Source organism: Falco naumanni, chromosome 1, assembly GCF_017639655.2.
Source record: "Falco naumanni isolate bFalNau1 chromosome 1, bFalNau1.pat, whole genome shotgun sequence".
Classification (NCBI taxonomy): Eukaryota; Metazoa; Chordata; class Aves; order Falconiformes; family Falconidae; genus Falco; species Falco naumanni.
The window spans coordinates 64,372,837-64,395,605 of NC_054054.1; the positions used below are offsets into that span (position 1 = coordinate 64,372,837).

Here is a 22,769-nt window from a genome sequence, read left to right on the forward strand (position 1 = left end):
TCTGAAGCATCAAATACTGCTAATGCTGTTGGAGAAATCATTGCGTCCATTGAAACTGTCCTATTCTTGATGGGTGGCTGACAGCATCAAGGAAGCCCTTTAGCAAACTGAGGAGTTGGTCCAGTCCAAGACCATTAAGGAGGATGCAGAAAAATAGCTGTTATTGTTGCCAAAGGGAAAAGATACACTGCTGCCTGACACGTGACAAAAACGGCTCTGGGTTATGGCAAGCTGACCTGCATGAGTTCCTCAGTGTCCGGACCTCAGGAACTTATTACAGTGTTTCTGAATGTGCTCACCTATAGTGAAAGGGCTTCCAGGCATATGGAGATGGTTGTTGATGGCATTTGTATGGCAAGAACACAAAGATGCCACAGAAAATGATCACTAGGAAGTGCAGTGCCAAGGTCTGCGCATTCTTATAGGGGAGATAATGCAGAGTACGAACAGGCTCACACATCAGAGCCAAGCTGTCCACCACTGATAGCCTCTAGCCTCCTCATCTCCTATCTTCTGTTTCTCTGCTGTGGTTCCCTTGCCAAAATGATTGAAGGGGGAGAAGGAAACAAAAAGCAGAAGTTCCCAAAACCACTGGGGGGGTTCCAACTAAGCTTTTTGGCTGGGCTGAAAGGAAAGGTTTCCTGTAGATTTTGTCTATTTATTTTGTATAGCTGTTCTAAATTGCATTTAAAGAAATGTAAAAATATCTTTGTAAGGCGTTTGTTTTGTTTGGAAGATGTATCAATGGAGTAGTGTTGGGTGTGTGTTTAAAACTGAGAGGGGGAGATACTGTTTGATCCACTTCTGGTGTGCCTTACAGATTGCTTTGTTTAATGTGAATCTGGGCAAATAACACATTTGATTGACACAACTGCTGCGGACTTCTGCCTGTGGCTTTGTATTTAAGTGGAGTTGTGGCACATCTTTATTTAATTCTTCTAATCAATAGAGTTTAATTTTGGAAACCTGGTATTTTGTTGGTGTAGTGGGTTTGCATGGCAAGGTTTTGGTAGCAGGGGGACTACAGGAGTGACTTCTGTGAGAAGATGCCAGAAGCTTCCCCCATGTCCAATGGAGCCAATGCCAGCCAGCTCCAAGACGGATTCACTGCTCGCCAAGCTAATCAGTGATGGTAGTAGCACCCCTGTGATTGCATATTAAGAAGGGGAGGGGGAAAAAAGAATTGCACCAGCAGAAAAGAGAAGCAAGATTATGTGAGAGCATAGTCTTAACAGTGGAGCAGATATCCAACCTGCACCCCACAGAGGACCCCACACCAGAGCAGGTGGATGTCTGAAGGGGGCTGTGACCCATAGGAAGCCCATGCTGAAGCAAGTTTGCTGATAATAGGACTTGTGGATCCGTGGAGGACCCACACTGGAGCAATCCGTTCCTGAAGGATTGCACCCCATGGAAGGGACCCACGCTGGAGCAGTTAATGAAGAATTGCAGCCTGTGGGAAGGACCCTGTTGGAGAAGGACAACGTGGGAGGGGGCCCATGCTGGAGCAGGGGAAGGGTGTGAGGAGCAAGGAGTGCCAGAAACAGCACGTGATGAATTGACCATAGCCCCCATTCCCCTGCACTGCTCAGGGGGGAGGAGGTAGAGAAATCTGAAATTATGTTAAGACCAAGAAGGAGAGGGGTGGGGAAAGGTGTTTTTCAGATTAGAATGGTAATAAATTAAACTAGGTTTTCCCAAGTAGAGTGTGTTTTGCCTGTGACTTTGCCTGTAGTTGCTGTGTGATCTCCCTGTCCTTATCTTAACCTGTCAGCCTTTCATTATATTTTTTTCTCCCCTGTCCAGTGGAAGAGGGGAATGATAGAGCAGTTTTGGTGGGCACCTGTCGTTCAGCCAGGGTCAGACCACCACAGTCAGGTCCTTGTCTGGCACAAGATACATGGAAATAAACTGTCAGTGTTTACTGGGCTCACTGTGCTCTCTCTGTGTGTGCTGAACAGTGATGGTAATGCAGTAAACAATCACAAAGTGGGAATTACACTCTAACTTTAGGGGTCCTGGACCCAAGCCATGCCCAGGGGAGGTTGCCACTATGGAGGAAGGATAATTTCCAGGACTGTCTCAATGTGTGACAAATCTATTAACATGCATCAGTCATAATAATTTTATATTCGATTTTGCTTTCTTCTTGTTACTGGTGTATGAGGCTGGAGGCAGAAAAGGTTGATTACAAAATGCTTCATGGATGTCAGCTAGGCCTTTGGAAGCTTTTTTCTTAAAAGATGAGGCTTCCCCCCACTCCCCCCCTTTTTTGGGGGAGGCTGTCAGGAGCCCTGCCATAGCCTGGAAGAGCTTCCACCAGGTCTGTTCTGGACCTGTCAGGTTTTGTATCTGCTAGGATGGCCTTTCATGCAGAACTATGGCTGGTCCTCAAAGTTCTCTCTGCAAACAAAGAAACAATTGCGTGGTGACAAGGCAGGGGGAAGGCTAATGTGATTTTTCTCCTCATGCTCTTGCTACCTTCAGGGACCTCTCAACATGCTGCTAAAGCTTTTCTGTCTCCTTTGTTGTTGGAGCAAAGACCAAGACTGAGACGTCTTCTAAATGTGGTTCGTGTTGGGCATCCCCTGCAAGGCATGTACTGGGCCCATGTGGGGAAAGAAATGGAAGAGGAGGGGGTGAGCACCTTGCCTTTAGGTTAGAAATGGGACGACTGAAAAAGTCAGTTTAAAGTTGATGTGACAGTGTGCATTACAGCCAGGTTTTTAGGAGCTTGTCTCTTGCTTTTTAGATGGCTTATTTGTTTAAAGATAGTCAGTTCAGTGAATTAAACTTTTTCGCTTCACCTCACTTAACTTCTGTGTGCAAAGAGGCCTAAGCAATTGATACGACTTTTGCTTTTTGTGGCTGTTATTTTCTCAGGCATGTTTTTGCTTACTGTTGTCTCTATTGCAGTTGTTTGTTCTGTAAAAAGGGGGCAAAGCACTCCTACTCTGTATGTATTTTATTCCTTTGACCTCATATGTGTCAGTTACAAAAAATAGCAAAGAGGAAACGGAGAAGCAGGGGTCCTTCCTTGCAGACCTTTTTCCCCAAGGGGAGGGGTTCTCATCCATCTCTTAACAGGCATTAAAAGCAGAAAAGCAGTATATTACTTTGGATTTACTCTGGAAATAGCTGATTTTGACACTATAGGAGAAGTCACCACATTGAGCAGCTGCAGAACTGATGATGCTTGTAATATTGCATCTCTGCCATTTCTGTGCTTGCTTTTTGACATAAAGCCCAACTTGCCCAAGGCATGATAATATCCCAGCAAAACATGTGTGTGCTGTTGTGCCTGTGTAACATAAATCCATAAGTTAACAATGTAGGATTGTTTCACTAAAGTAACTGTAACCCTAAACCCTTTTTTCCCCCTCATTTCTGTCAGTAGCGGTAAACAAATATTTTAGGTTTGATTTATGTAACAATATTGCGATGTACCCATCTTACTATAGGCTTCTCCTGAAGCCTCGCTGAATATTAGTTGACATGTTCTTCACAGCCTGGTGGTAGTGGGGGGACTGCTTGGCATGCTGGCTTCTCCTTGTCTGCTGGTATTAGTATTCGTATCAAAGCGAGCTGTTTGGATCCCTTTCTCTTGGGCAACTGCAGGAGTCAATCACTGCTCCCTGATGTGAATGGCAACAAAGACAAACCGTTCATAGATTCAGAGCAAAATAGCCCAAGCGGGTGCTTTGATTTCAGAGAAACTCTGCCCTGCGTGGGCTCTGCAAGGTAGCCTGCCAGTGTTCTTCTGAATTGTGACTTCCAAAGTGTTTTGGCAATAAAGTGGAGTGAAAGATAAGCAGGTAGGCCTCATGGATAATTTTAGATTAATAACAATGACTTATAAATGCCACTGTAAGACAAGTGATTCCACTGTGAGAGTCAGACCATCATTAAAATATCTAACTCTGCAGAAGGGCTATGCTGGTGGTAAATGGATTATTGACTTCTGGCTCCTAGTTTGACTAAAACTACATACAGGATGTAAGGACTCCAGCAATTCCCAGTGCCTAAGGTGGTAATGTATTCTGTAAATCAATAATATATTAGTAATAAAAATGACCAAAGTGTGCATCCATTAAGGTTTCATAATAGAAAATTGTTTAGGTTACATACTGTGTGTATTGATTGCTGCTATTTAAAGATGAAGTATGTCTTTCAAGCAGAGTGCTTATATATGTAGTTGCCTACATTTGAAATCCATTTATTTTTTATATGAAGATGAAATTAAATAACATGGGGAAATACGTATGAATAGAAGTCAGTATTTTATATTGTGAAATGTTATGGATATATAAGTGTGTTCAGAAGCCACATGTATATGTCTGATGTTGCTGAAACCTAAATATTGGACCTGAGCAAAATAATAAGCAATATATTTGGCAGTCATTGTTTGCAGCTACACGCTTCCAGGTAGCTTAGGGTTTTTGTGGCTTTGCACCTTAACGTGGAATTGCTCACCTTTCCATGTGTCATGGTTTAACCCCGGCTGGCAGCCAAGCACCATGCAGCCACTCGCTCGCTCCTCCCACAGTGGGACGAGGGAGAGGACTGAAATGGTAAAAGTAAGAAAACTTGTGGGTTGAGATAAATACAGTTTAATGGGTAAAGTGAAAGCTATGCACGGAAGCAAAGCAAAAAAAGAAATTCATTCATTACTTTCTGTCGGCAGGCAGGTGTTCAGCCATCTCCAGGGAAGCAGGGCTCCATCACACATAGTGGTTACTTGGGAAGACAAATGCCGTAATGCTGAATGTCCTCCCTCTCCTCCTTCCCTCAGCTTTATATGCTAAGCATGACGTCCCATGGTATGGAATATCCCATTTGGCTAGCTTGGGTCACCTGTCCTGGCTGTATCTCTTCCCAACTTCTTCTGCCCCTCCAGCCCTCCTGCTGGCAGGGCCTGAGAAACTGAAAAGTCCTTGATTTAGTATAAACATTACCTAGCAACAACTAAAAACCCATCAGTGTGCTATCAACATTGTTCTCACACCAAATCCAAAACACAGCACTGCACCAGCTACTAAGAAAATTAACTTAATCCCAGCTGAAACCAGGACACCATGTTGTGGTATAGTGTGTAATGTAACATGATGTAATATAGTAATATTGGGCCCTGTTTTGCCCAAGTGGCAGGGACAGATTTGTGGTACAGAGCTGCTGGCAGAATGGAGACCCTGCTTCTATGCAGTTATGCTGGCACTCTGCAACTCCCTGCATCTGATGTGAGTGGCTGCACAGTGAAAGAGGACTTATGGGACCATGCCAGCATGGGGGCTCCTGCAGCACTGTGACTGGGAAGTAGAAGTTGTGAAATAATGCCCTCAACCCATCCCAGTAACATTGTAGGGTGTACGCCACAAAGACTTTATGTCGCCGGTAGCACCTAGAGACCAGTTAATATGCTTTGCAGAATTATAATAGTTTAGTAGATAACCATATTGGAAGGCTGAATTAAAAAAAACTACACACCCACCCAGACAAACCCAAACCCAGAGAAAACTTTAAAAAAAAAAGTAGTGCCATACGTACGCTTTCCCATCCTCCTGAACTTACTCTGGCTGGCTGGTCTAGGGTCCACTGTGTCTTCGGCAATGAAGAGGTACCTTCTGTAACAATGAATGGTTGAGAAAATAATTCCTGTGCCGTAGCTACGGTCTTTATGTCTCACTGCAGCAAATAAAAACTGGTTTAGATTACACAGATTATGGTTTATTATGAAAACAAAGCAAGCCTCTGACTGAAATCCCATCTGTTGGTTTGCAGTAAGCAATTGCCTTCCTCCTCCTTGCTGTCTTTTGTTCCTAGGAATTCAAAGATGCTGTCCTGGAACTTTTTTTTTTCTTTTTCTTTTTTTCTCCCTATTCAGGACCACTCAATAAAGGCAAGATACAAACCTTCTTTGCATGGATGAGCACAGCAGGTATCTGCATAAAAGCTCCCTGAGGGCTTTTTTCTGTTGTTGTGTTTTGGTTTCTGCTTTTTAAATAATTATTAATATTATTTATTTTGTTACTATATTTTACGCTAAGATAATAAATTCAGGGGGTTCCATGCTGCCAAATGTCTCCCCTCTTCCTGTTTTCTTTCTCCCAAATCTCCATAGATCTTTAAAATTCAAAGAGACTCCTATGATCAACAAACCAGAGTGTTTGCGCAATAAAGATCTCACCCAGTAATTTGTGAATCAGGCTCCTGTATGTTCTGTTTGAGCTGTAACATATCTTCCAGAAAAATATTCAGTCATGATTTAGGGACAGCCGATAAGGAATGCATCATATAGCTAAGTAAACTGTTCCGTGGTAAATTACACTGTTAAATATATGTGTGTTATTTCTAGCCTGAGTTTATCTGGCATCAGCTTGCAGGTTTTGTATCTCGCTTGCCTTTCTCTGCTAGATTAAAGAACTCCCTGTTGTAAGAAATAGTTTCCCTCTGTAGATACCTTCAGACTATAATGGTCTTCTGGACTAGTTAGACTAAGCAGCGTTGGTGTCTCACTGGTAAAACTGGCTTTTCAGACTCTACTCATTTTTTATTTGATATATATATAAAAATCTATAGATTTTCTTATGTTTTGCAAACCTTTTCAAAGTTTCTGACAATCTTTTTAAAGTATAGGCATAACAATGTACATGATCCAGTAATGGACTCATTAATACATGTAGGGCAATTTCATCTTCCCGCTTCTGCTTGTTATTCACCTCCTAAGACTTGCAGAGATCATGTTTGCCCTTTGAGCGGTGGTGTAGTGTTCAAATCCTTATCAGTCATGAAAACAGTCTTGTTTCAGAATGACTGCTTGCGAGGCTGTGGTCTCACATAATGAGCACTTTTTGTATTCCTACCTGGATTTGTATCTGTCTGTATTAAAGCACTGTCTGCTCAGACAGTTTATAGATCAATCTGTGAAACCGACAAGGTCCATGTCTTACTTAACATTTCATCAATTTTTGCACTGACTGCAAATTTGGCAAGCTTTGAGTTTATTTTCTTTCACGTCGTTAAGAAGTGTGTTGAATGATATTGGAGTGATGAGGTTCTTGCTGAACTTCCTTCAATGATTCAGCTGGGATGATAATTCCACATTTACGGTATTTTTTGAGAAGCAGCAGCTAATGTATTTTCTCTGTGTGCAACTGAACTTACGTTCTGATTTTATAGCCTTGTTTTTGTGTGTGTGACTCTGCGGTTTTAACTAGTAGCAGTCTGTCAGTGTCCCTGATAAAAGTTAAAAAACAGCAAGGGTTTCTAAGGTGGTTGTGGGTTGGGTTTTTTTCCAAACTTCTGGGTAGAAGATACCTAATACTGCAGAATGAAAAATACTGAGCTCTTTGCTGTTACAACTTTCCTAATATCTGATAGAACAAAAACTACCTCTCTTATCACCGTGAATTATGAATACTTGTGTTTGCTTCTTTCTTGATACGGGAAGGAGTGAGTTGCTGAATAACTGTAGGGTGTTGGTTTTGTGCTTGGTAACTGGTTGTCTTTGCATCGTGCACCTTACTCTTTCAAAAATACTGCTAATTCTTGAAAAATTTTGCAAGCATGATTTTTCTTAGCCTGATGGTCCACAGTTACTTCATTTGTATTTTGGGCTTTATTCCTGCAGATTTGTGTTTCCAAACTAACTTGTGCTTGTTAACTACATTGCTGTCTTTGTTTTCTTTTTTTAAGTAGGGTTTTGGATAAACCTTTAGGATAAACTTTATTGTTTATCAAAAGAGGCTTTATCTTGTGATTGCAGAGCTGGGGATTTTGTGAACTGGAACTAGACATCCCAGTTTACTGTCTGCATTTTTAAGCTTAAATCTTTATTTCTGTTTTATTTTAATCTACAAGGAGCTGTCCTGGGTAAAATCCTCAAGTGTATGTGTTATATGTATTTGGAACTGTGTTACACAGTCAGGACTGTGATCTTATTTTACTTCGAGTTACATTGGTTCATGGCTATTTGCTCATAGGTGTCTGTGTTAATTTTTTTTTTTTTTTTTTGGGGGGGGGCAGTGTCTGTGATCAACTTATTTGTTGGAAGAGGAACCTATATGAAGTTATCCAGAGACAATTTCACTAAAGTTTCTGTAAATTTCTGTGGTCAAAAGTAAGCATCAATACTTCATTGATTTTGCCAGTTACGGTATGAGATCTCTAATATATACAATGCAATGAAAAAATTGCAGAGACATTTAGGAGTTTGTCTTCTTTCTTCCTTATCTGAGTAGGGGTCTTAGGGCAAGCCTCCACCAGCACAACATCCCATATATTAGTACCTGTACCCAAAAGCAATAAGGGCAAATGCTGCACTGTATCAAAACCTACTTGCTTTTTAGAGAGGATGGCCTCAACAGCAGAGTTGCTCACTGGCTTTTGGTATTTAGCCCAGGTAGTTCTCCCCAGCCTCTACAAACCTGGTTTTTTTAACCCTACATGGTTTGAGGTGTTTTATTATATAGTGGGGGGCATGGAAGAACTGTTAGTTAGAAAAGTGTAATCTCTTTTATGAAGGTTTTTCCTCGTGCTACAAAAGTGCCCTTGGAGAGGGCAGCGACAGCAGAATACTTTCCTTGAATATGAATGATAAACACAAGATGGTGGAAATACACAACAATTATAGTCTTAAAAAAAGCAGAAAATTCTAGATGTGAAGTATAAATAACTCTAGAAGAACAATGCCTGAAATAGGTACAGAAGGAAATGGGTACAGGAAAAAGTGCTTGAAATGGATCCTTTGTTAGAGAAGTCTGTTTGTGTTTAGAAAGTGTACTTAAATGTGCTGTAATATAATAACATTAGAAATTTAACTAATAATCTCCCAGAAACAGTTCTCTGATAACCTTTCTATGGTGCTTTTATCAGCTTGGAGAAATCTTTCAGAAACCTTTAGGGAGGGACAGTACAGAAGGATTTTGCAAGTATCAGAGGTCAGTGCTAGGTTGGAAGTCTTGGTTCCTTAAGGTTGTCTGCTTCCAAATCTCGTTGGAGGGTACCCCTAAATCCTGTACTGGCGTCCTGGGGACTCCTGCCCTGAATGTGACAGCATCCCAGCCTCACCCATCTGTCACACTCAGACAATGTGCGTGAAGATGCCTAGACCATCTTCTGTCCTGGGACATCTAAGCCGGGAGTCTGTAAGCCTAAGGTCAGTCTTAGTTGAGGTCTCCTAAATGTCCAACAGGGATTGCTCGGTTGAGGGTGCTGGATCCTGCATCTCACTGATCAGGGAAACTGTCTGTGAAGGACGCTGCTGTGTGGCTGAGCTGCGGTGCCCAGGTGTGCCTGAATTAACTTTGGCCTCACAATTCTCAAAGGGCCTCCTCTGTGTTGTACTCTTCTGTGTCCCATCAGTGTTGTCTTGTCTGGGGCTTGAAAAAGTTCTGCTCTTTCTGACCCTGTTAACTCTAGGGGAAGAAGTCAGAGAGTCTTTATCAGGTTCTTTCATTGAGAACTTTTCTTTGCCTTTAGACCTGATATCTCTCTCTGGTTTTGTTGGGCAATTAGATCCTGGTGGTTTTTGCCAGAGAGATCTGCAAAAGATTTACTTCTTTCATCTGTCTCTCAGAGGAAGAAAAGTTGAAATAAGATTAGTGATTGTGTTTAAAAAAAAAAAGGGTGGGGGTTGGGAGAGTATTCCACCCATCATAGCTGTTTGCAGGTGATTTTATTTTTCCTGAAGTAAGTTAGATTTTACTTTTTTTTTCTAAACCATATTTTCATTGACCTGGTGAGCATTATGCCCTCAAGTATAGTATCTGCATCTGTTTGTTAACCATGCTGCATGGCTGTCCTTTTCTGTGTTACCGTAGTTCCTGTCTCTAATCCGCATGTATTTCCTCTTCTTTTTAAAGCGTCCTTTGTGGCACTGACTCTCTTTTGGTTCATTGTGTGTCTGTGATGGAGCCCTATGCTTTCCCACAAGACAAGTAATAAATCATATCCAGTGCTGTAGGGACTTCATGAAACAGTGTTACCTTTTAACTGGTACTGGGTTGTTTTCTTACTGGGTGCAATGCCTCTGTGGATATTCATATGTGTTATTACTGCTTTTTAAAATGCTTTTTTAAGACTATTGTTAACCACTTTTGAAGGCTGGAGTAGAAAGTAAGTGGAAACATATTCTGGTGTACCCTGGTTACTTTAAACTGAAATTGTGGGGTGTGGAGGGCAGGATTCAGAGCATTTATTGCAGACAAAAATGTAATCAGGCAAGTTTGGTCAGGCTGCCAAGCCCCAAGCAAGCTGGGTTAGGGATGGCAGTCCTGGTGGTGCTGCTGGATAAGCATCACCTCCCTAGTGTGAAGCCCAGGAGTTTGCAGCTATTTTGCAGAGCTGTTCACCTGACTCTTCTGGGAACAGTGAATCTGTTCAGAGCATTTCTGGAAGCCTACAGGTGACCATTATTTCAGAATTTTTTGTGGCTCACCTTGAGAAGGGAAGTATTGTGTGTGTATGTGTATTATATATACAGGCATATCTGTATACACACTGTTTCTGAAGCAATGTTTGCACAGGCTGCATTAGGTGGAAAAACAATTAACCGCAGTGTTTGCTGTGAGCAGGTAAGTACAATAGGAAACTTTATCACTCAGGATTTTAGTTGTGTATCCCCGTAAGTGGACCATGTTGTGGAGTTAATTTAGTTCATTAGTTTTAATGTTTTGCTATATTTCCACTGAGGAGAATGTGTATCTGCAGGCATGTGACTTCCCTGAAAACCTGCTTCTACTTGGAATATATTTCCACCTGGAGCAAGTGTGCGTGTTGCAGGTCATTCTCCAGATTTAAATCTCCTATTATTTTTTATTTTTAAGACACGGGGAGTGGGGTGGGGAGTGCAGATAAAGTTGGCCACTGTTCAGATGACTGCATATGCTTCTGAAAAGCTCTTCTTAGCTGCTAGTATATTTTAGGTGAAATCCTTGATTTTTTGAGGTCAGAGGGGAATTATGTCAAAGGCTTTTGGGAGAGTCATGATTCAGAGGGCTGCAAAGAATGGCTTGCCACAGCCGACTTGTAATTCTTGTTAGCATATCAGCAAAAAGGGTCTTAGATCTCATGCCACTGTTTCAGAGATGGAGCTCATAAGTGTCATGCTATGGAAATCCTTGGCCAGAAGCTGAAGGGTGGATTCTCTTTGTAGTTTACTCACAGATCTTGCTGATAAGCACCCACTGGTTTCTAAAAATAAGTGACCTTAAGTTGTGCGGAGTAGGTCCTGCCTGAGTAGGGGAGCCCAAATTTCGTCTTGTCATGTAGAATACTACACTTCCCATTGTGACTGTTTAATAGATATCATGCTTTTATAGAAGTGTATATATATATATAAATAATATATATATGTATGTGTCATGGGCAGTTGCTGTTTATGGCAGAGACTCAAAGGAGCTGTGATGTCAAAAACACCAAGAAAAATCACAATTATTTATTCAAAGATCTACAGTTTAGCCATACTACTTCCTGGAGATGGCTAGTCTTCAAGGTCGGGGTAATTTCTTGAAAAATTAACTCTAAATTCTTGGCATTTGATGATGTAAAGCAAGTGGTTTAAATAACAAATATGTGACGCCCTAGATTTTTATACAGTTATTTGAATGACAGGCTGTAATACTTAGGGAGAAAGTCTTTTCTTCTGCCTGCCTATCTTTTTTCTCTGGACAGTTCTTCAGATTTCACACACTTTTCCTTTCCAGACAATACAAACTTAAAAATAGATTCACTACTCTGGCAAACAAGTCCATAAACAGCACAAAGTAATCCTCACTCTGCTGTTCATAATTTCTTTAACAATGCAAATACTTCTACAAGAGCTTTCATGTTCTCCTTCATAGGCTCTCCAGGGAACTGAAATTCTAACTTTGAGGAGGGGTTGCTCAGTAGGAATCTATCATTTGTAGTCACTGTGCTCCTTAGCAAAACTCCAAATACATCCAACTTGTCCGATTTGGGTCAGCCATAAAATAATTTCTAATTTCTGAACCTGCTAAGTGAACTGTATCTCTTCCTGACTTTGGAGAGGTTTGGGGGTATTTTTGTTTTGGTGGTTTGTTTTGATTTTTGTTTTGTTTGTGTCATTGTTTGCTTTTTTGTTTTCCCCATATTTTTTTTTTTCTCCTGTGGTGAGATAGAAGTCAGTCTGGCCTCTATGGCATTCAGCCATCCTCCATGGCAGACAATCTCTAACTTTTGAGGATGCATTTGGGTTTCAGTCTCCTCCAGCTTATCCTTGTCCTGCTTCCTGTAGCTCATGGTTGATGCTTCCCAGTTCACAGCGATACAAATGATGGAGAGAAGCATGTCCTTAGTGTTTGGGCAGTGTCCATCTGGGGACACCACTAATCCTAATGAAGCCCATTTTGATTAGATACCTAAAAAATCTCTGCTGGTAACAGAAAAGTTATTCCAGATCAGCATTATTTTAGCAAGGCTAAGAATTTAAGTTATTGTTTTAAATGGAAATGATACTAAAGTGCAATATCAAATGAACTTATGATTTAATATGAAATCTGAAAATGGTAAACAGATTCTTTTTCCTTAATCTTTCCTTTATCTTAGGCTAACCCCTTGATACTTGTTTATCTAACTGCCTCTATGATGATCCCTACTATGGTGGTTTAAAAAAGTTATTTTTTACCAGTGATCATAAAATTAATCTTACTAATGGCTAAAATAAAAAGCTACAATAGAGTAGTTTAAAAATGGGGTGAGTTTTGTTGTTACTCAGATTCTGTTGGCCTCACCACAATTTGTGCTGCATTATATTTGAGATTTCAAGGTTGTTTGTCAGAGTTCACTGGTTTTTTGGGTCTTTTTTTCGGGTTTTAGTTGGTTTTTGTTCTTTTGTTTGGGAAACAGTTAAGTATCTATTGTAACAGCAATAACTTTGAGTGCGGTAGGTAATAAATGGTGTGGTTTTCCATATTGAAGGCCCCAGTCTGATTTGCAGTGTGAATTTGTGAAAAGGACTGGTCCACCTGACACAGCACCTAAAGCTTCCTTTATCGAGAACATGAGCATCTCAGTGTTATGGACCAGTATCTGAAACCCTGATATTTTAAGTAACGTCACTGTTAGGCTGGAGGGCAAGTTTAGCATAACGGTTGGTTATACATCTTATGCACTGCAGTACAGGGCTTTAACCACGGACTCTTTCTGTATCTGTGCACCATTTTTCTACACTTGAAAGTTAATTCACATGAAGGAAGCCTGTGAATTTAAAGAGCAGTCATATCCAAGTATCTTCTTGTGCATGCCTTTCATTACAAATGAGGTGATACACTGCAAAGGAAAAGATACTTGGGAATAGCTTTTTCCCATGATGGAGCCTAAATATTAATGTACTTGCATTCAACCTTTCTGTTGGAGACAGCGTTTCATTTGTCTGTTGTTCTCAACTGATTGCTTCTGCTTTAATTAAAATCCTTTAAGTGACATTCAGGTCAGGCTGGGATTGTACTTCTGACCTCTGATTTGAAGGTAGGTTGGCCCTGTGTTTTTGGAAAGCACTTAAATGCAGCTTCCTTTCCTACCACCTAAAAATCTTTTCCTTCCTTTCTATGACCTTAGCAAAGCTGTTCTGAGCTGATTCAACTCTACCAGTACAGCAGAATCTCTCTTTCTCTCTCCTCTGGCTCCACACACCCCCCACCCCGAGTTTAGTTTCTTGGTGGACTGCTAAGCTGACATTCTTCATGAAGGGATGCAGTGAGCATCAGAACTGAGTGCAGGTCTCCAGCAGCTGAACCATGGCTGGAGATAGGAGGGCTTGGCTGGGTGAGAAGCAGGACCTACTTTCTCTTCAACAACAGTGGACCTGGTATGTCAGCTTACCCTGAACCACTGCCTCTTTAGCAGCATGGAGGGTGGCCCTCGGTGATGCCTTGCCTTGCGGTATGCTGTAATGGTGTAAATATTAGCAGCAGAGGCATTTACCGCTGTAAGTGGGATATTTGTGAAGATAAGAGCTGGTCAAAAGAAACATTAGTTGCAATTCTCATCACTCACTGATGAGGCAATGGCCCATGAGTCCCAAAAGTTGGGAGTGGAGAACCAGAAAGAAACTGCAGTACTGCCGTTGCACTGCTTTCTCCTGCAGGTCTGGTTCGGTTCAATGCCACGTCTCCCTGAGGCAGTCTGCCACCTTGCCTCTCTCTCTTTACATGTCCTCAGTCACTTCCTACTGTCAGACTCCTCCATTCATAGTTACCATCTAGTTTCTGTGGTCTTGCTCTTTTATCACTTCATGTCCTTTCCTCATAAGGCCTCACAAAGACCCATTTCCCTTGTGAATGCCCATCCTTAGGTGCAAATGCATAGAATTCACTGTTCTTCCCTCTTTTTGGTGATCTTCCACCAGTCCTCTTTGCCCATTATTTGTGGATTTATTTTCTCTTTCCACCTATAGGAAGAGCTAATGTAATACTTAGAGAGTTTAAGAGAATCTAATATTTTTACTAATGAGAATAGCTTCTCCATACTTTGATCTGGGTTTTGGAAGAGTGAGGGGAGAGAAGAAGGGCATTTACTAGCTGGGCATAGGAAGAAGATGAGAAATATCAGTGGTACGAAGTATGAGCAGCAGAAGTGCCCAAGGATGTAGCTGTCTGGTGCTTAGTTCTCTGGCTGCTGTTCCCGGGCTTCTTGGACATCCAGTGGGTGCTAGAAAGGGAGAGTTGTTTCTGCATCACCCTCTAGGGTGTCTAGAAATGTGGAAGGAAGAGATCTTCCATGGAAATAAAAGGTGTTTTCCAGAAGGCTGGTACCTAGGGGCTGAGGCTTGCTTCAAAGATGTGCTGTTTGGGACTTGGCTAGGCTTTTCATTGTGCTCCTGTTTGCATCCTCGGCTGTATTGCCTTGGAAAATGTTTTCTGTGTGTAGGTTTGGCAACCCCTATAGAAAACTCTCTCTGTGTTTACTACACCCTTCTCCTGTGTCTCCTCTTCATTGTGAAGGAGGGTGTCAGATGTAAACATGGTGCCAAACATCTATTGTATTTTCAGTCACATAACCTGAGAGCAAATCCCTAGCAAGTGTCACGTGAGTGTTATAATGGAGGTATATTGAGCAGTTTATGGAACCATAAGATAGTTGACCTCAGCCTCCACCTAAAATGCACATGGAAGTGTGTGAGAGTGTTTTTAGCTTTTCTTTTGTTGCCATGGCGGGGGTGTTGCACACCATGTGTTTCTCTTCTGTCTTTTTGGTATACTCCATCCCACCATGTAAAAGGATGCTCTTGCAGTTTGTGAAGTCTGTTCACAGGTGGGTGTTTATTGGGTAAGGGGAATCACTGCTGGTGGAGGTCCCTGAAGGGAAGTCACAGGGTTGGGGTTTTTTTTAATATCTTCTATAAAATAGGAATCCAAGATAGCCTGGGGGGATGTGGGTATTTGATTCTCATGGGGAAACCCAGGCTGAGGCCACATTCCTCTTTCGGAGGATTATATCTAGTTCTCTTTTTCCTTTCTCTAGCAGATTTTGGAGTCCCTAATGGAGGAGGTCAGATAATCTCCCCATTTTTATCACTGAGAAAGCAATCATCTGAGTCACAGAGGGAGAGGCAGGAGTGGAGAGTAGCACTGTCGAGCTCCACCTTTGCATTGCTGATGGCTCCAGCTGTTTGGCCACACTGGCTGCCTTCAGTCTTCATTTCTTCCCCAGGGGAGCTGGATGTGACTGTTCCAAATATTTGCTGCAGTGTCTTGGCACTAGCCACTGTCTGTAGGATGCACCTTTAACCCTTCTGCAGGCTGAGAGTAGAAGAAAGCTGTTCCCTAGAAAAGACACAGTGTTGTATCCTGTTTAATTTGTTGTCAGCGTATGTAGAGAAAATTGGGTGGGAGAGAATAGTATTTCCATACTCGTATACCAATCCCAAGTTTGCAGAGAACTTTGGACCAATGAGGATTTTAAGCTTTTCGGTACTGGATTGATATTTGTGAGCAGTGAAAATACTGGGGAGTGGGAGTATTGTGCATGGGACAAATGTCTGTTCTCACGATCTTTAACCTGAGTTTTTGTTTGCTACTAATAATGATGAGATCAGAGGCCAGGTATAATTTGATTAAGGAAAAGGGAGACAGAGAAGAAGCACTGAGCTGTGCTTGCACGTGTGGTGGGCTGACCTTGGCTGGATGCCAGGTGCCCACCAAGCTGCTCTATCACTCCTCAGCAGAATAGGGGGGAGAAAATAAGATGAAAAAAATTGTGGGTCAAGATAACTGCAGTTCAGTGGAAGCAACAGCAAAAGTTATGTGTATGGAAGGTAAGGAAACCAAAAGATGTTATTCTCTACTTCCCATCAGCAGGTGATGTTCAGCCACCTCCCGGGAAGCAGGGCTTCGGTACACGTAGCGGTTGCTCGGGAAGGCAAACACTGTAAATAACAAATGCTCCCCCTTCCTCCTCCTTTCTCTTAGCTGTTATATCTGAGCAGACATCATATGGTGTGGGATATGCCTTTGGTCACTTTGGGTCAGCTGTCCTGGCTGTGTCCCCTCCCAAGATCTCGCCCACCCCCAGCCTGCTGGTGGGGAAGCTGGAGAGCCAGCCCTGATGCTGTGCGAGCGCTGCTCAGCAGCAGCCGAAACACCGGTGTGTTATCACCACCTTTCCAGCTACCAACACCAGCGCAGTGCTGGGAGGGCTGCTGTGGGGCTCAGCCAGGCCCAATACAGCATACTGCAAATGAATGCATTAATGAGACTTTATATCTTAATAGCAAAAAGCAGGGCCCTGGTTTAGAAAATCACTTAAACGTGTTGCTTCTCTTTAGGCAGTGACAGTCACGTAAGGCCTGTTGACTCAAGAACTGTAAGGGATTTCAGCTCATACCCATACCTGAGTAGGCTTCAGAATAAGAGGGGGTAAAGGATTTTTTCATTATTGCTTTCTGATATTTTCCGCCACCCCCCACCCCCGACTGAAGGTGAACTGTGTGAATATTATGTACTGGGGAATTACAAACACAGAAGCATTCCTCCAGATTAGTGGGAAACCTTTTCTACCAGCATGTTGTATTTGCCTTTGGGAACAGTAAGTCCGATTTTTACCTGGGCAGACCAAATCATTTGCAGAGCTTGTGAAAATAATTATCTCTTCATTTCCAGCTTTTGTTTCACTGCCCTTAAATATGCACAGAAATTTCACTCTCAAAATTCTGAGCCAGAACATGATGTTGCTGGGAAAATTGCATATAAAACCTATTTAATACCATCATCCCACACTTTTCTTTTAAAAGTACATCTACTACCATCATGGCTCTAAATGTAACAGAGCTCAACAAGTCTCTAACAGCCAAGAAGACATGTAATTTAAAGGCTATTTCAGCATTTGATTAAGCACACAGTGATAACTACAAGCCCATGCCCTGCAGGCATGACAAGAGGCAATTATGTTCTGAGGTCAAAAGCAAGGGGGAGAAAAAGCACAAGATTTTGATGACTTACTTAATTTTCCAGCTCCTGAAATTAGCAGAGACAAAGAAGTTCTAAATCGCTCAGATAAAATCCTGTCATTATCTGTTGCCTTTTTACCCTCTGCTCTTGCTTTGCCCTGCAGAGGCTCAGGAGGACGATTTTCAACCAAATGGCTGCACTTAGAACACTCAAGTTGGCACACGTTTAAATGTTAAAAAGAGTGTTTTTCAAAATCTTTAAGTTCTGTCATCTGTATTTAGATGGCTGTCTGCACATAGGATCGTGGAAAAAGACACCTGTTTTCCAAAGTAGTGAGCAGCCATCAGCTCCTCTTGACTTCAAGCCAACAATTAGGTCACTTATTTAGGAGATTAAATAAGGAGCTCAGTGAGAGACTGCAAAGATAGAGAGCTACTCAAGGGAGGGAGAAGTGTATTAATGAATTAATACAATTGTGCTGTGTATTTCACAGATGGCCTTTGATGTATCTTATTTCATAGCAAAACCAACAAAAATCTTTGCTTCTCACAGAAGAACTAGTAGAAATGTGTAAGATTATCATATAGGGACACAGCATCGAGAAATGTGCTTACAAGGAGATAAACAGCCAACCTCTAATCTCCCTTTGGAGTATTTATTGCAGATTATCAGGGTAGAAAAAAAGCCATGCAGAGCAACTGATTTGTTGGAGGATGGCAGGATGTAAAGCACGCACCATTGCTTTCTCCTATTATATTCTATTATAGTGTTCGGCTATTCCTACAGTTTCTCCAGAGTGTCACATTTCCTTTATGTCATATATCCAGGAAATAAATGTTAACTCCATGATTCCACAGTGGGGTGCCTGTAAGTAAAAGCTGCCCTTCTAATGGCAAGCGGTCAAGTGATTATGTGAGAAACAAAAAGGTGAATACCAGTAAACAGAAAGCCACATCTAGAAATGTTTGCATCTGTCCAGATGTTCTTCAATGTGAAGTAGAATGTGAGCTGTTACTTTGGGGGCAAGGGGTGGGTGGGTTGGTTTTGGTTTTTAGGGGGACACTAGGCACTGTCATTCATGCAATTTTAGTGGATCAATGCCATAAAGTCTCATGCACAGGGAAGTTACCCAAGGTACAATAAATGTGCTTTCTAATCTGGTAAAGAAATTTGTTTAAAAGCTTTTACTAAACTTCTGTATTTTCGTATTAACTGTGATATCCTCCACCAGAAGCCTGAAGTACTGCATCATCATGGTTGATAGAGTTGCTGTGAGATTAAAAATGCCACCTTTGCCCCCAGATAAGGTTCTATTTTAATAGAACCATATTGCTCTTAGCAGTTCCTAATGTCCTATTTCCAACAAAACACGAGAGTTAAGATTAGCTGCATATGTACAGGATTGCTGTTTGAGAAACACACCAGGTCTGTATGAGTGAATTCCCAGACAGTTAATTTCTGTGATTTTAAGCGTGATATTCCTCAACTATCATATGTTGAATGTTTGCTTGCTTTGACAATACAGAATGGTTACTGCAAAAAAATGTATAGGAATTAACAGCAAAAATACACTTTCTGAAGCAATTGGGTTGGAGGTTTGAGTTTTGTGTTCTCTAATGGGAACTGGGAAGTAGTATTAGCAACTGTCTTTGCTGTTTCTGTAGTCTACAGTAGCCTCCCAGAGAAAAGGATCCCATTTGCCCAAGAACCGGACTGAACCATAGCCCCAAACAGCTAATGTTTACTGTAAACCTGATTTTTCTGCTTTCTTGGCAGTTAATAGGAGTCATCTAAGCACATGGCAGGAGGAGGGAGGGCACTTGGCCTCAGCATTCTGCCAAATGCTGCTAGAAACCTTCTGCCTCCCATGTCGCTAATCTGCTCAGGTTTAGTATAGAAGAGGCTTGAAAAGAAAGCTCACCACAGCTCTTGTGAAAAATCAGCAGCCTGGCATCAAAAGTTTTCTAGTCAGCACTGGGCCTGTGAATGCTAAAGGTAATGCAGGCAAATATAAACTCTCCCTCTGTTGCCACAGAGCCTGGCGTTTCACGGAGCAGGGGCTGCTGCAAGCTTCTGCAGACAGATCCTTTTAAGCAGAGTTAATAGCTCTTGATGTCGTGTGTAGGACAGGCTAAAATTGCTGGGCTTTGCTGACTCTACCTTTCTGACAGGCTTACCTCTTTGGTCAAATGTTGTCTCTAACATTATGTCCCGTTCTTCCTCCGCTCACCTTGTTGTTTAGTGATGTAAAGCCACAGGTAAGAATAAGGTATTGTGTCTCAGAGGTTCACAATTGTCCTGGCTTCCTTCCTTCTGTAATAGGAAAACTTGTTTGTAGTAAGAATTTACTGCATTACACAAACATATGGTGTGATACAAGCTCAGGGCAAAACTGTTTCTCCGATATCAGGGAAGGACATCGTACATGATCCAAGCTCTAAAGCTATCTATGCTAATTGTAAAAGCTATTATTCAAGAATAAACACATGTCTGTCTTGGGAGTTTGGCAATTAGTTCACAACTCTGGCACATCAGTAAGAATCTGATATTAGAGTAATCCCTGCAAATTTACAGAAATGGGAATTCTTCTATGTCCAATAATACAAATCTAAATGAGACAACAATAATAAAAGGCTTAACAGAAGTCAGAGTAATGTGTTGGATTCCTGCTTGCTAGAAAAACACAACAGCCTTGGTGGAGTTAAGGGGTATACTGAGAATTATCAGTACACTTTTATTTCCGTAAGCGAAGTTGGTGTGCATGTACCGTGCACAGAGTTTTGGAAGGGATTTTTTGATTTTGAGAGGGTATAACGGCTTTTAAAATGGTGCTTGAGGGTGAGTGAGTTGTTGAAAGATGATTGGTGTCAGATGGGCCCTGAATCTGTTAGAGGGTTAAAACTTCCCTGACTGCTCTGTGACCATCGCACAGATACAGACTTAGTTTATATATTTTGTTTTGTGGTTGGAAGTAGTACAACATGGAGCCAGAAGGGCATGTCATCCCTGCAGCTGCAAACCTTTTGGTGTGGGTGAGTTTTCATTCTCGTGTAATAAGGAAGGGAAGGGGCTAGCTTTAGTTTTAGCTTGCAGCTGGTGTGTTCGGCTGGAAAATAAGTATTTTATTCCCAGTTTCACCATGGATTTCCTTTGAGATCTTCTGGAAGCCACATAACCCTTCTGCAGCTGAGACGAGAAAGGCAATGTATAGCTACTTCGTATGGATATTTGGGGGATTAATGCATTAATGTTTGCCAAGCTGTTGAAGATCTTTAAATCAAAGACTCTGTAAAAATGGGAAATATTATTGCTTGTTGTCATGTGAGTTTATGTATAATAATTCAGGGCTTTGTTTTCAAAGCATCTCAAAGCGTGTTTCTTTTTTCTTTTGCAAACTGTAGCCTGGATTTCTTTTAAAACAGGTAAGATTTCTGAGAGATCTTTAACTTTGCAAGTACGTGCCAGTATTGAACATTCAGGCAGATCTGATGCAAAGCTAGGACTAAACTTTAATCACCTAGTGTCCAATATATTGGCCTTTCCATGGAAAATATCACTGCAGGGCCCAAACTTTGGGATGGTTGCCAGAACCTGCAGACCATCCCCCGACACACTGCAGGCAACAGCAAAAGCCATTAGGCTCGTTTTCTAAGGACCAAGAGAAGTACCAGGAGCAATGCAGATGCTGTTACATCTGCAGGAGGACCGAAGCAATCTCACTGAGCAGGTGGGATCCTGGTGCTTGGATTGCTCATGGTCAGAAAATTTTCCCTGGTTGATCAGGTACGACAAAGGTCTGTAATTTTATATATCAAAGCCAACTAGCTTTTCACCTGGTAAGTAGAAGTAATAACAATGCCATAGTTGCTATTTACCTCTTTCAATAGGGTATTTCTAAAGCCTTGTATAAAGGAGATCGCTAGCTTATTTTTGAGATGAGAAAATCAAGCCACTGAGTGGAGAAGTCATTTCTCTGGGCAGCCAGCAAACTGGGGATCAGACCTCATTTCTGCAGATCATATCTCAATGGTACTGAAACTATCTCAGTACAGCATATGGATAAAATCTGCTGCTAAAAGTCGTTCCGCTTTTAATCCTAGCCTCGGTATGGAAAGTAAATGTTTGCTGTGTTTCTGTGTTAATCCTTGCAGCTTTCAGCCGTGCCCCAGTCCCCATGGCTGTGGTCCGAAGGGAACTGTCCTGTGAGAGTTACCCCATAGAGCTTCGCTGCCCGGGAACAGATGTCATCATGATTGAAAGTGCCAACTATGGGAGGACTGATGATAAAATCTGTGACTCTGATCCTGCTCAGATGGAGAATATCCGCTGTTATCTGCCAGATGCATACAAGATTATGACTCAAAGGTATAGTATTTAATAATCTTTGTTTGCTGACTGTCATTTTTTTAATCCAGTATGTACACACCAATTTGTGCTTGTGTTTGCATGAGAAAATGCAGGTACTTAGTCTGTATGTATGTGCATAAAATTACAGCTATCATTGCTAAACTGTGGGTTTAGCAGAGCTGGGTTAGCATCACACAATATAAATAACATTTGCTGTAAGTGCTACTAATCAGTTATCTTGATACTCACTGTGTCCCAGTTTTACCTCTGAAATACCTAAATGTCATTGCTTTTAATGAACATGGAAGTGAAGTCTTTCTTAAATGCACATTCATTGTTTTTTGTGCTGTGTTCAAAGAGATGGTCAATAAACCATTAATATTTTGTGTTCAGAATAACATTTTTCACAATACAGTGAAAACTCTCCATTTTTCATTGTGTTGCCATGTTTAGTTTTAGGAAAGGTCTGAATTCCCGGTCAAGGACTCGTATTCACACTGGTTTTGCAGAAGACGTGCTAAATTTCTGTACAGTAACTATTGTTGTTACGTGTGGCTACTGCATCTGGAAATGGCACTGAGATACACACTATTTCGACAGACTCCTATATTTCAGAACCAGGCTACTGCATCTGGAAATGGTAACTGAGATACACGCTACTTAGACTCCTGTATGGCAGAACCAGGGCCTAACAGCTTATTCCAACCTAGAAGTATCCTGATTGTGGAAGGTTTAACTAGTGCTGAATTGTTCAGGGTATTTTCTGGCACCAGAGGGGCTGTGGGAAAGAGTTGCAAGTCACAGCTCTTGACATGTAGTTGCGTGCAGTATTTTCGTAATAACTGCACGTGAATATTTATTCATTACTTTTGACTGTTAATTAAATATAATAGACATTAATATTTCAGTGTATTAATAATGGTATTGATATAGGCAAAGTGTTGCTAATTGAAGTCATGACAACAGTGTTTGCATGGTGATGTAATGGATAAAGCATTGCAAGGTTTTAACGGAGTA

General features: G+C 41.5%; 1 protein-coding gene across 14 annotated transcripts in view; it reads left to right on the plus strand.

Annotated features, from left to right (window-relative positions):
- Positions 1 to 22,769, plus strand: part of ADGRL3 (adhesion G protein-coupled receptor L3) — a 527,115-nt gene that overhangs the window by 222,052 nt on the left and 282,294 nt on the right. For 13 of the 14 annotated variants that reach the window (XM_040596934.1, XM_040597007.1, XM_040596917.1 and 10 more), the window contains exon 4: positions 21,557 to 21,770. In XM_040596934.1, coding sequence (XP_040452868.1) covers positions 21,557 to 21,770 — 214 coding nt within the window. Of the gene's footprint in view, positions 1 to 20,814; positions 20,828 to 21,556; positions 21,771 to 22,769 lie in introns of those variants that run through there. The other variant, XM_040596985.1, reaches the window with a different exon arrangement.